Source organism: Pistacia vera, unplaced genomic scaffold, assembly GCF_008641045.1.
Source record: "Pistacia vera cultivar Batoury unplaced genomic scaffold, PisVer_v2 Contig548, whole genome shotgun sequence".
Taxonomy (NCBI): Eukaryota; Viridiplantae; Streptophyta; class Magnoliopsida; order Sapindales; family Anacardiaceae; genus Pistacia; species Pistacia vera.
Window position 1 is genome coordinate 916,671 of NW_022196388.1, and position 11,192 is coordinate 927,862.

Below are 11,192 nucleotides of genomic sequence, written 5' to 3' on the forward strand. Positions count from 1 at the left end.
GTTTGATTTAATATATTTTAGGACATCCAGTTTACTTGCATATATTCAACAAATGAACATAAATAGGAACACAATTTTAATAACATAAAATAAAATTCATTTATTACTTAATCAAAATGTCGTTAATACATAAAAAGTATCTAACCCTAGGGCATAGATCCTAACAGGTCTCATCATGTGGGTCTCTTATACTGATCAAGGATTGAGTTGGACTAGTTAACGATAGTGGTAATGTCGAATATAATGAGAACATCACACGAGTGGCCCAAATACCGATCAAAAGGGATGAGTCAGATTTGTATTGAATGCTTGAAAGACATTTTAAACGAGTGAGATTTGTTAATTATGTACTCACTCATGACTCAACACAATTCACAAGTATAATATAATATATTCAGGAATTGCATAAAACTTAAATTCAAAAATATAAATATTGAAATTCAATTTCTAAATCCTGGACGTTTACCTGATATTGAATGCCTTCAACAAGAGGGGTGAACTTTATTTTATTTTTTTAACCTCTTTAATATAATAAAATGTCCAATTTAATGAACCATTTGGAGGCAGAATTGCTTCAGGCACGTTGAAGGGGAAACTAAAAACTGTCGAACCGATGGAGAAATTCAAGGGAAATAAATACTTCATCTATTGATCTATTGATTAGCTACATTTGAAATGGTGGAATTGCTATTCATATGAACAGCACTCATCCAAAAAGCAGGCCGCCCATACATATGCTTAATTGGAAGTCAACTACACATACATCTACTTTCTATATATAGTAAAAATTGCAGATGATAGATGAAGTTTGTATCAGAGTTAAAACACTATCTCTATCTAAAACCACAAATGTCATTCCTTGTTTTCCTCCAGAACTGGAGGAAGACTGCGCTCCCGGTTGTTACCTCCATTGTGAGGTTTTCGGAAATATTTAACGAGGAAATCATCAGCAAGGTCAGGATACTTTCCTCTGATGAAATTGTCGAGGCACTTGCGATACGAGAAGTCATTGCTGCTGCCATCACTAGACACAACATAGAAGCATCTAGTATCCTGAAATCTGATGTGCTTGTTAACCTGTCATAGAAAAGGCCCCATTTAAAAAAATCCCATATAAAGTTTCATTTCTTGTATAAATAAATAATATGGAAATTGCTAAGTTACTCACCCAGTAATCTTACTGAGAGGTAGCACATGGAAATACCCAGTAAGGTTACTGGGTGGGTGGATACTGTAGTATTGCTCACATAATATAACATACTGTCCATTGTCCAAACCATAATTTGTGAGTACCATATGGCTCAGGAAAGGGCCCAAAGCTTTGAAAATTTTAAGTTTTGACTTTTGATAAAAAAAAAACAACGTTAAGAAACTCACAGGAAAAGCTTGAGATGGTTACAAACTTTATCACATATAAAATATCCTAAAAGCTCGAGATGAGTACAAACTTATCACATATTATATATCCTAAAAGCTTGAGATGAGTATACAAACTTGTTACACAAAATGTATCATACCGATCCCAGTTTCGGTTCAATTATTTTTTTGAACAAAAAATCGGTTCGGTTCAAGTTTTCGGTTAATCGGTTTTTTCACCCCTATGTAGATCCATGGATTGAGTAGGGTCAATCTGAAGGTATAAATCTGTGGATCAAGCAGGGTCGATCCGAAGGTGTACATCCGTGAATCGGGCAGGGCCGATCTGAAGGTGTACATCCGTGGATCGAGCAAGGTCGATCCGAAGGTGTAGATTCATGGATTGGGCAAGGTCGATCCGAAGGTATAAATCCGTGGATCGGGCAGGGTCGATCCAAAGGTATAAATCCGTGGATCGGGCAGGGTCGATTCGAAGGTGTAAATCCGCGGATCGAGCAGGGCCGATCTGAAGGTGTAGATCCGTGGATTGAGCAGGGTCGATCCGAAGGTGTAAATCCATGGATTGAGCAGGGTCGATCCGAAGGTGTAAATCTGTGGATCGGGCATGGCCGATCCGAAGGTGTAGATCCGTGGATTGTGCAGGGTCAATCCGAAGGTGTAAATCTATAGATCGAGCAGGGTCAATCCGAATGTGTAAATTTGTGGATCGAGTAGGGTCGATCCGAAGGTGTAAATCTATGGATCGGGCAGGGCCGATTTGAAGGTGTAGATCCGTGGATCGGGCAGGGCCAATCTGAAGGTGTAAATCTGTGGATCTAGCAAGGTCGATCCAAAAATGTAAATCCGTTGATCGGGCAGGGCTGATCCGAAGATGTAGATCCGTGGATCAGGTAGGGTCGAACCGAAGGTGTAGATCTGTGGATTGAATAGGGTCAATCCAAAGGTGTAAATCCGTGGATCGAGTAGGATCGATCCGAAGATGTAAATCTGTAGATCGGGCAGGGCCGATCCGAAGGTGTAGATCCGTGGATTGAGCAGGGTCAATCCGAAGGTGTATGCCAAGTGGAGCTTATATAGAGCTTGTAGTCGAGTTGGCGTGACCGACTTGTAATTGAATCCTTTGAGGGCTATGTGGCCCAGTCGGCGTGACCGACTTTGTAGTTGAAAACATTTGATTGAAGCTGGAGCAGTGACATGCATGTTTTAAGCAAAGAGTCGAATTGAGAGTCAATATGCATGATGTGCATGTGTTATGGACTAAATGAAGAGTAAGTTAAATGGAAAAATGGGCTGCATGTATTTAAGTAATGGGCCGAATAGAGAAATATTTAACCAAATAGAGTGATAGTTAAAAGGAGATAATGACACATACCTTTCCCCTTCAAGTGCTGCCACCCATGCTTGCTGAACCGAGTGTAGCATTTGACAACATGGACGAGGCGATAGACTGAGCCGTGTGGAATGAAACAAGCAATTTCAGAACCCCCTATATGGCTAGTGCGTAGTAGACCAAGTGGATGTCGTCTTTACTCTTTCGGCATATTGGCATTTTACTCTCGGTTTGGCTTGGTTACGTCGATTGAGCCGAATGGAGAAGTGAAGGTATATGAACAGAAAGGAGGCAACAAGGTCGAGTGTGGCTTATGGAACCTAATAGAGAAAAATCTGGAATGTTCTAATTTACATGATTGATACATGACTGCCAAAATGTTTGGTGTAAAACACCATTCGACATATGGAGCTGAGAGGAACTTTTACTGTCTGGCCAAGCTGAAAGCAGCTCAATTGAGTAGGTGCTTCGTGGAGGAAGAGCCGAACAAGTTTCAGGTGATGCTAACATTGACTAGTGAGTGGTGACCATAAGGGAGGTGTATAGTCTATTACTTAACGTCTACTTGGCCAGGCAAGACCAAGTGGTGCTGTTGACTGTCTGAATTTCGGCAAGCAAAACAATTTTCAAATAAAGCTTTGATTCATTTGGCCTCTTTGTCAAAGAGTATCAAAGCATGTGGGCATAACACGGGGAATCTGGATTAATTGCGCAAGAGGTAGTAATGAAAAGCTCCAAAGTTTTGACATGTGGCATTTTTGAAATGTTGTGCATTGAATGGCATAAAAAGGTGTTTCAACTTTGACTTTCAAAACCATTCGCTTTCCTTCATTTCTTTTTGCTTTGAAAGAGGGCTTCTTTATTTTTCTTTGGAAAGAATAATTTGGGAGAGAATTCTTACGACTGAAGATTTCCTAGACGCGTTTCTTCGAGATTTCTTGGCAAAGTTCTTATTCTTTTGCTTTTTCTATGATTCTTTTTGAATTCCAAAAAGGTGTTGAAGTGTTTTAGCGATTCTTGGGGAGTTTTGATATTGGGTTTCGAAGGAGGCGATGGGTTTTATGAGTCTATTGAGCTTTGTGTATTTTTGGAAGAGAAGGCGAAAAAGAATCATAGTAAAAGAGTCTTTAGTGTTAGTTTTCTTCTGGTGGGTTTTGGTGGATTCCTCGTGGGTTCTCGATCTTGAAGGAGCAAGTAGGAGAGTTATGTGCTTCTACGATTTGGGTAGTGGTTTGAGGTGTGAAGCACAAAGCTGAATATTCCCCTGAAAAAGTTAATTGGAATGTGCCCACTTTGCATAGCCGAATAACATCTTTACTTTATCTTTATTGCTAAAAAGAAAAAGACAGTCATATGAACTTATTACGAACATGGGAGACGTGTTTTGAGGCTTCAAGGGATCATACTACTTGGGGGATAATCACAATATAAAACAAATTATGACATGCCGAAATAAATCTAATATGATGTGAATAGGTAACAAAAAGAAAAGTAAAGAAAAAAATTTCTTATCGTGATGAAACTTTCTGATTGAGGATTTTAGTCAGTGGGAGTTATGTGTCTCCTCTCATGTTGCAAGTCGTCGTTGGCAGATGATTGTCAGGGCCCTACAGTGGATGCCAAATTGTAGATGCAAAAAATCTACCATCATGAAAATAGGGTCTGATCCCATGAGGTTAAGGCTACTGACAATTCGCTAGACCTGCACACATGAAAAGGCAAGAGTGAAGCTTCCGGAAAACACCGGAGTGGTGTTTACCGTAGACACTCCGACGCTCAAGTCAGCAAGGCTGAAAGAGATTATTTGATAAGAATTAAGGTGATGAAGAATTACCAGGAGTCTTGTCGGAAGATAGGACTACGACGGAGGCGTCAGGTTCTTGGGAGCAAGAACTTTAAGAGCAAATAGATGGTTTTGAGTAGTTTAGATTGACTATAGGAGATTGTCTGCCTAATGAGAAGACAAACCTCTGTTTTTATAGTGAACCCAAGGGGTTGGAATCCTAGTAGTACATTGAGTCCTCCTTTCTGGGAGATAATTCTTATCAAAAAAGAAATATGATTTCTTGATCTTATCAGATTAAGTTTAATAGTTTAAATAAGATTTGGAATCTTAATAGGACACTAAGTCCTATTTTGGGAGATAATCCCTATCATGAAAAAGATATGATTTCTTGACCTTATCAGATCAAGTTTAATAGTTTAAGTAAGATTTTAAATCTTAGTAGAAGAGGAAATAGAATAGGATTTTGATTTCCTATTTATAGATTGTTGCAGGCTAATAGGCTGAAACCTAGTTTAGCTTAACTCATAGGATAGTCCAACTCATAGAGTGGGTAGGTCGCAAGGTGATGTTAAGCGTAGGCCTAATCGAGATTGGGTTGAGGCCTTGGGCCTTCACATGTTTATTTAGTTATTGGGCCTCGTCAAGCCCAAGACGTTTTTTGGCCCTAACATACTCCTAATTATATTGTATGTGCATCTGTTACACATAAGTATTTTCTCCTGCTAAGTATAGTTAAATAATCATAAATATAAAGCTCTTAGAAATCCCTTTTTTGTGTCTAATGACTTGTCAAAACTATTATGTCCAATAAACTTTAGTGTTCCTCCAAATCTAGTGTGGGAGTAAACACAAAAATAAAGGTAACTAGTAACCATGTCCCTATTTACAAGGCAAATATTCTATTTAATCAAGGGGATAAACCCTATCTTTTTATTTGCATTATATAATTAAACAATAAAAATGGTCTTAAAATTTGGGTATGATGTTGTTAGCAAAAGAAGTTGGGGGAGACTAGGCATATGATTGCCATGAGGACGCCCCAGTCATTGAATTGGACAACTCAACTCTCTTGGAAGCACTTTGTGAGGAGAAAAGTGGATTCCAACTTTAAGAGATGCATAAACAAATATATGTTAAAAAAAAGCACTTTAGGGGTTTATTATATACAAGCAAGGGCTAGAAGTAGAAGCCAACAACTACAAAAAGCACTTTTTAGCATACATTATTCTAAGGTATTGGTGACATTTTATTTGCAATTATTTAATAGTTTAAGCAATTCTATTAATTCGTTATAGAATGTGGACTTGTTCAAGGAAAAGTGCTGGTGAAATTGCTTTGTTAATGTTAACTTAATGTTGACTATTTCTCTTTCAATCTCCTAAAAATATAACCATTTTTAACTACCTCAAAGAAATTGGTTGGTGTTGAGCTACTTTTCTTGTTAGCTAACTTCTTAAAAATATGTTTTATCAGCTCTTATGATAAGATTACTAAACGTTTTTGTCTCTAGTTTCGTATTGGATTTACAAAGTTCTAGAGATTTATGGATTATAACCCATTCGTCAGTAGTTCATATGGTTAGGGCGAATCAGGGATAGTGTAAAAAATCGTACAATCTCAAGTTCGATTTTTCATCTGAGCATTCGCGATTTAAGCATGGGGTCATGGCGGTGGGTTGTTACGCTAGTCTCCCCCAAGAATTAGTCGAGGTGCGCGTAAGTTGACTTTGACACTTTGGTTATAAAAAATAATAATAATAAATAATGGATGGATTATAATTTTATAAGCATCAATTTGGTCATCATTCTAGTGTGGAAAATGTTTTAGTATATAGTTTGGACTCTCAACTAGATGCCTACACATTGTTTTGTTCGTTTCAAACAAAGCCCATTTCACAACAATTCTTAGCCCAATTTTGATAAAAAGTGATATGAACCCAGAATCAAATTTCAATCCAATATCTACACTCCAATCCACCTAACTCTTGCCAAGGCCCAATATAAGGACGATGAATCCACAAAAACAAAAGTTAAAGAAAGTAGTGCTATAAGGGATGTTTGGTTGAGAGTTATATATGATTACTGAGGTTATGTCATCTTATATTACTTAATTATCACATTGAGTTATCAAGTAATATAAAATTCTGGTAATCTTCCAATATTAATAGTAATTAATGTCAGTAATATAGGAGGTAATCTAATTACTTCAATTTTCTTAAATATTTTAAGATTATCAAAGTAACTTATTTTTGTTACAATTCTATCTCTTATTATTACAATTTTAGGATAATAATGCCCTTATTTTCAATTAATTTACATGAATCTAGCTTTTACAATTTTATCCCAATTAATTAACTTTTTGGAAAAAAATACCCTTAAATTCAAAACAAATTGTAGCCCACCCAAGCTATCACCCCCACCCACCTGTCACCAGTAACCAGTCGCCGCCACCAAAATAGCACACGGACGGTCAAAAATGGCTATTGTGCGTCAATCTGGCAATTTCTTACTAGATCTTTGGCTAGAAATGACCATATCAGCTCACAGAAGACATTTTCGACCGTTTGTGCACCGTTAGGTTGTCGGCGATCGGCGTTGGTTGCCAGCAGCAGGCAATGGCTAGGTTGGTGTTGATTTTCCAAACTTTTATTATGGGGTTGTTTTTGCTAAGTTCGATTTTCCAAACTTTTAATATAACACACTCACCAATTTATTTCAACCAACAAAATACATTTTTCTAAACATTCTTAATAATCTTCAAGATAATATTTATTTTCATTAATATAACATTTACAAATATAATATTTCCTGAACTAAACGCCCCTGAGAGTCAATATTGTATATCAGCAATAAACTTATAACATTAAACGGTAAACTTTATAATATTAAATATCATTTTAATAATGATATTATAAATTTTAACGTAAAATTGTGAAGTTGAATTAGGGCAAGTTTTCATCTATGAAATTAGTTGTATTAACTCTCTATATGCAGTCTCTAATTAATTAGAACCGTTTGGATCTTAACTGATCTACCATAGTTTCTAATGTGACAATATCTTATTAATTGTAGGATGATATCATTAGTAATGATACGTTAATACATTAGCAAGTACATAAATTCCTTTCTTATACACCGTATTAATTCAATATTAACATATTTTGGTAGTAGGATAATTCACTTTAAAATAGAAATTTATTCATTTAAATTAACACCATAATTCATAATAATAAAATATTTCTATATTTTAAATGGCTTATATAGAAATTCGAGATTAATTTTAAAATTAATTATTAAAATACTAAAAATACAGCTAAGTAGTGCAATTATATAATTCAACAGGTTCATCATGTTAATCAAAAACCAGACACACCGGATCCAAACGGTGGGCGGTGAGATCCCCTGATTTCATTCTTAAACACTTGATGAAGATGATTGTTTGGATGATGAAGAGGAATTGGTGGTCACGAAGAAGAAGAACAACAGTAGGAAGAATAAGAAGTTAGGTAGAAAAGGTTTGAGAAAAAAGGGTTCTGTTAGAGGTAGAAAAAGGAGAAAACGTACTGCCTCAGCAAAACCTTTAGGAAAGAAAGGAAGAAGAACTCGTGGGTTGAGGAGGAAAGAAAGATGTGATGATGATGAAGATTGTGATTTTCTTGATGATGCTCTAGTTGTGAGAGAAAAGAGCAAGACAAAATCAAGTCGGCAAAGGAGAAGGTACGTTGTACCTTCAGATTCAGATTTTGTGTCTTCTGGGTCATCTGATTGTGATTATACAATCTCAGAGGAAGAGAGAGAACAAGTGAGAGAAGCCAATGAATTGTGTGGGTATCTGAAAACTAGTTTAAGGGGTTCAGTTTCCTCAAAGAAAATTGAGGAGGAAGATAATTTACAGCTGCCAAAAAAACCTCCTGCAAGAAAGGGTAAGGAGAAGATAGAAGTAGTGAAGAGTGAAGTGGCAAAGCAAGTATGTGGTATATGTTTTTCTGAGGAAGATAAAAGAAGATTCAGGGGGACTCTGAACTGTTGCAGTCACTATTTCTGTTTCACTTGCATCATGGAGTGGTCAAAAGTGGAATCACGTTGCCCTTTGTGCAAGCAGAGGTTCAAGACAATTACTAAGTCAGAAAGAGCAACAGCCGGTGTTGATTTGAGAAGTGTGGTGATTCAAGTACCCAAACGTGATCAAGTATGTTATTAGTTGCCCTCACTGTTCTTGTGCTTCTCATTATACTTCTTCTTTACTTTATTGTTTACTTCCTGTTTTGAAATGAGATTACTGCTTTACGCAGGTCTATCAACCATCTGAGGAAGACCTCAGGAGTTATCTTGACCCCTATGAGAATGTTATTTGTTCTGAATGCAACCAAGGTGGGGATGATGGCCTTATGTTACTGTGTGATATCTGTGATTCATCAGCACACACCTATTGTGTTGGCCTTGGGCGGGTTGTACCGGATGGCAATTGGTACTGTGAGGGCTGTAGACCTGTTGCTCAAGATCCTTTACCTGATCAAAGGACCACAAACAACAACTTGTTTAATAGACCATCATCCATCTTAGTTTTTGGGGAAAGTTTAGACTGTCTTCACCTCGTGTAAGCCTAACTCAAGGTTCTGTAAATCTTTCATCACCTAGAGTTAATGTTGGAGATGTTCAGGCAGCTTCTCCAGGATCTGGAGCAGGGGCACCAACCCTCTCTGGGAGACGCTGGATACACCGTCAGATACAAAATCTCCTTTCTATTAATAGAATGAATTATATGGCTGGTAGTGTTGATAGTATGTCAACCCTCAATTTGAGTAGTGACATTTTGAACTCTCAAATAGATCAGGGCAGGGAAACAGTAGTTCAACCAGCAAGTGCTCAAGGAAATACGGAGCAACTGCATCAGACAATCATTGAGGAGAGATTACACGAGTGTCCCCCTTCTTCAGTAGAAAATAGTGAAATTTTTGCTCCAAGATTAAGCCATTTGAGAAGGCAAGCGGTTCAGGATCCAACTATGACTAACATGAATGGGCCTGCCAATTTAACATTGTGGCCTGAACTTGCTGGGATCAATTTAATACCATCCTATGAGCAATTCCGACAGTGCGGCAGTATATCAAATCTTGGGTCTGATGGTGGTTTGTCTCCTTTTGCAGCTAGAGATGAGGGTGATTTTTATGTAGCTAAGGAACAGTTGCAATCAATTGTCAAAAACCATTTGAAAAACTTGTCCAGAGATATTGAACTCGGTACGAATTCTCATTTCTTTTCGACTTCATACAGCAAGTGTTTCATACACCATTTCAGTTCCAGAAAACAAAAATATCCTTTATGCATGCTTATATTTTAACATGGGTATGGATTTAGGATTAGGTTCACTTGAATGAATTTTGATCTACCATGCTTTTGATAATTGTCAAATGAGCCCTTTTTTTTTATGCAGACCACAGTATGTTCAAGGACATCGCAAGAAGTTCTACACACACCATTTTAGCCGCTTGTGGTCTTGAACACAGGAGTAGTGAGGTTCACCTTGTGCATCCACCATCAATTTGTTCTCATGTAGAAAGACTGGCAGCTGGACAGACTAGTTTGATGAAAGGTTTCTGCTCTTCTTGCTTTGATACTTTTGTAAAAGATGTAGTGAAGAGAATCATGGACACAAGGATGCCGCAATGGTTAAGTTTAGGTCTTTAGGATTGATGCAGAGAGCTTCTCTCTCTGCTTATGTCTTTTTGATTAGAAGATAGACAAAATTTATTTAACTTGTTTGTAGTAATCATCTGCTGAAACGGTGGTGTTTTGATCTTTGAACTGACGTAGTCTAAACGGATTCTAAGGTTCGTTTGGTTCATTATTCTTATAGTTTTTAGAATAATATTTGAAAAAAGTTAAATTAGGTGAATATATGATGTTGGATTTGGAAATTAACAAAAATATCCTCTATGTTTGTTTATTACTAAACACCATATAATAAATATTAAAAGTTAACAAAGCACCCCCAATCACCATTAAATACGGACAGTCGGATTCTGATAAATGTGGATTGTTGGGGTGTTTTTGCAATTTCTAAAAAAATATTTGCGAGTATTTAGTTAAACTAATAAATTTAAGGGGGTTTAAAAGAAACTGAAAATATAAAATAATATTTTGAGAATAATTCATTTTTACTGTTTAACTTTATTGGGAATACTAATAATAGGGCTTCTTTTGGTTCAAAATTGGGAATGCTACTCTTGTGTTCCAAAAAAAGTTAAACAGTAAAAATCCAAAAAATCTCATTTTTGGAATACTACTTTCAATATTATTCAATTTTTTTTAAACCCTCTAAATTTGTTAATTTAATTAAATACCCCTAAATATTTTTTTAAATTATAAAAATACCCCAACAATCCACATTTACCAGATTCCGGCCCACCGTCGGAAAATAGCTGGAATTTGGTAGGATGGCGCGCTACCGACTGAATCTGGCCGGTAGTGCGCGATCTAGCCTTTCTGGCCAGATCCACGGTGGATTGGTCGGAAAAGGCCAGATCTAAGGCCAAAGATCTGGCCGTAACAGTCGGTCATGACGGCCAACAAATAGTCAACGACGACCATTGTTGGCCATCGTTAAGAGCAAATACGGCCAGATCTGGCCGGAAAAGGCCATAGCGGCGCAGACCGGCAAGATCCAACGATCATGCACCGATAAGACGACTCGGCACCT

General features: G+C 37.1%; 2 protein-coding genes across 2 annotated transcripts; one reads left to right on the forward strand and one right to left on the reverse strand.

Moving 5' to 3' along the window:
- Positions 1–630: 630 nt before the first annotated feature.
- LOC116107742 lies at positions 631–1,311 on the reverse strand. The gene is made up of 2 exons (XM_031394035.1): positions 1,169–1,311; positions 631–1,077 (listed from the first exon to the last, which is right to left on the reverse strand). The coding sequence occupies exons 1-2, from the start codon at positions 1,294–1,296 to the stop codon at positions 834–836; spliced, it is 372 nt and encodes a 123-aa protein (XP_031249895.1). The 5' UTR covers positions 1,297–1,311; the 3' UTR covers positions 631–833.
- Positions 1,312–7,910: 6,599 nt separating this feature from the next.
- LOC116107798 lies at positions 7,911–10,217 on the forward strand (the record flags this gene model as incomplete). The annotated part of the gene is given in 4 exon segments (XM_031394088.1): positions 7,911–8,681; positions 8,785–9,073; positions 9,076–9,732; positions 9,927–10,217. Coding segments are annotated over 4 exon segments (1,971 nt in total), but the record flags the coding sequence as incomplete, so codon positions are not given.
- Positions 10,218–11,192: the final 975 nt, after the last annotated feature.

Coding starts and splice junctions, on each gene's coding strand:
- LOC116107742 (XM_031394035.1), bottom strand. CDS start 1,296: ATGGTACTCACAAATTATGGTTTGGACAATGGACAGTATGTTATATTA. Junction 1,078..1,168: donor CCTCTCAGTAAGATTACTGG/GTGAGTAACTTA, acceptor TTTCTATGACAG/GTTAACAAGCACATCAGATT.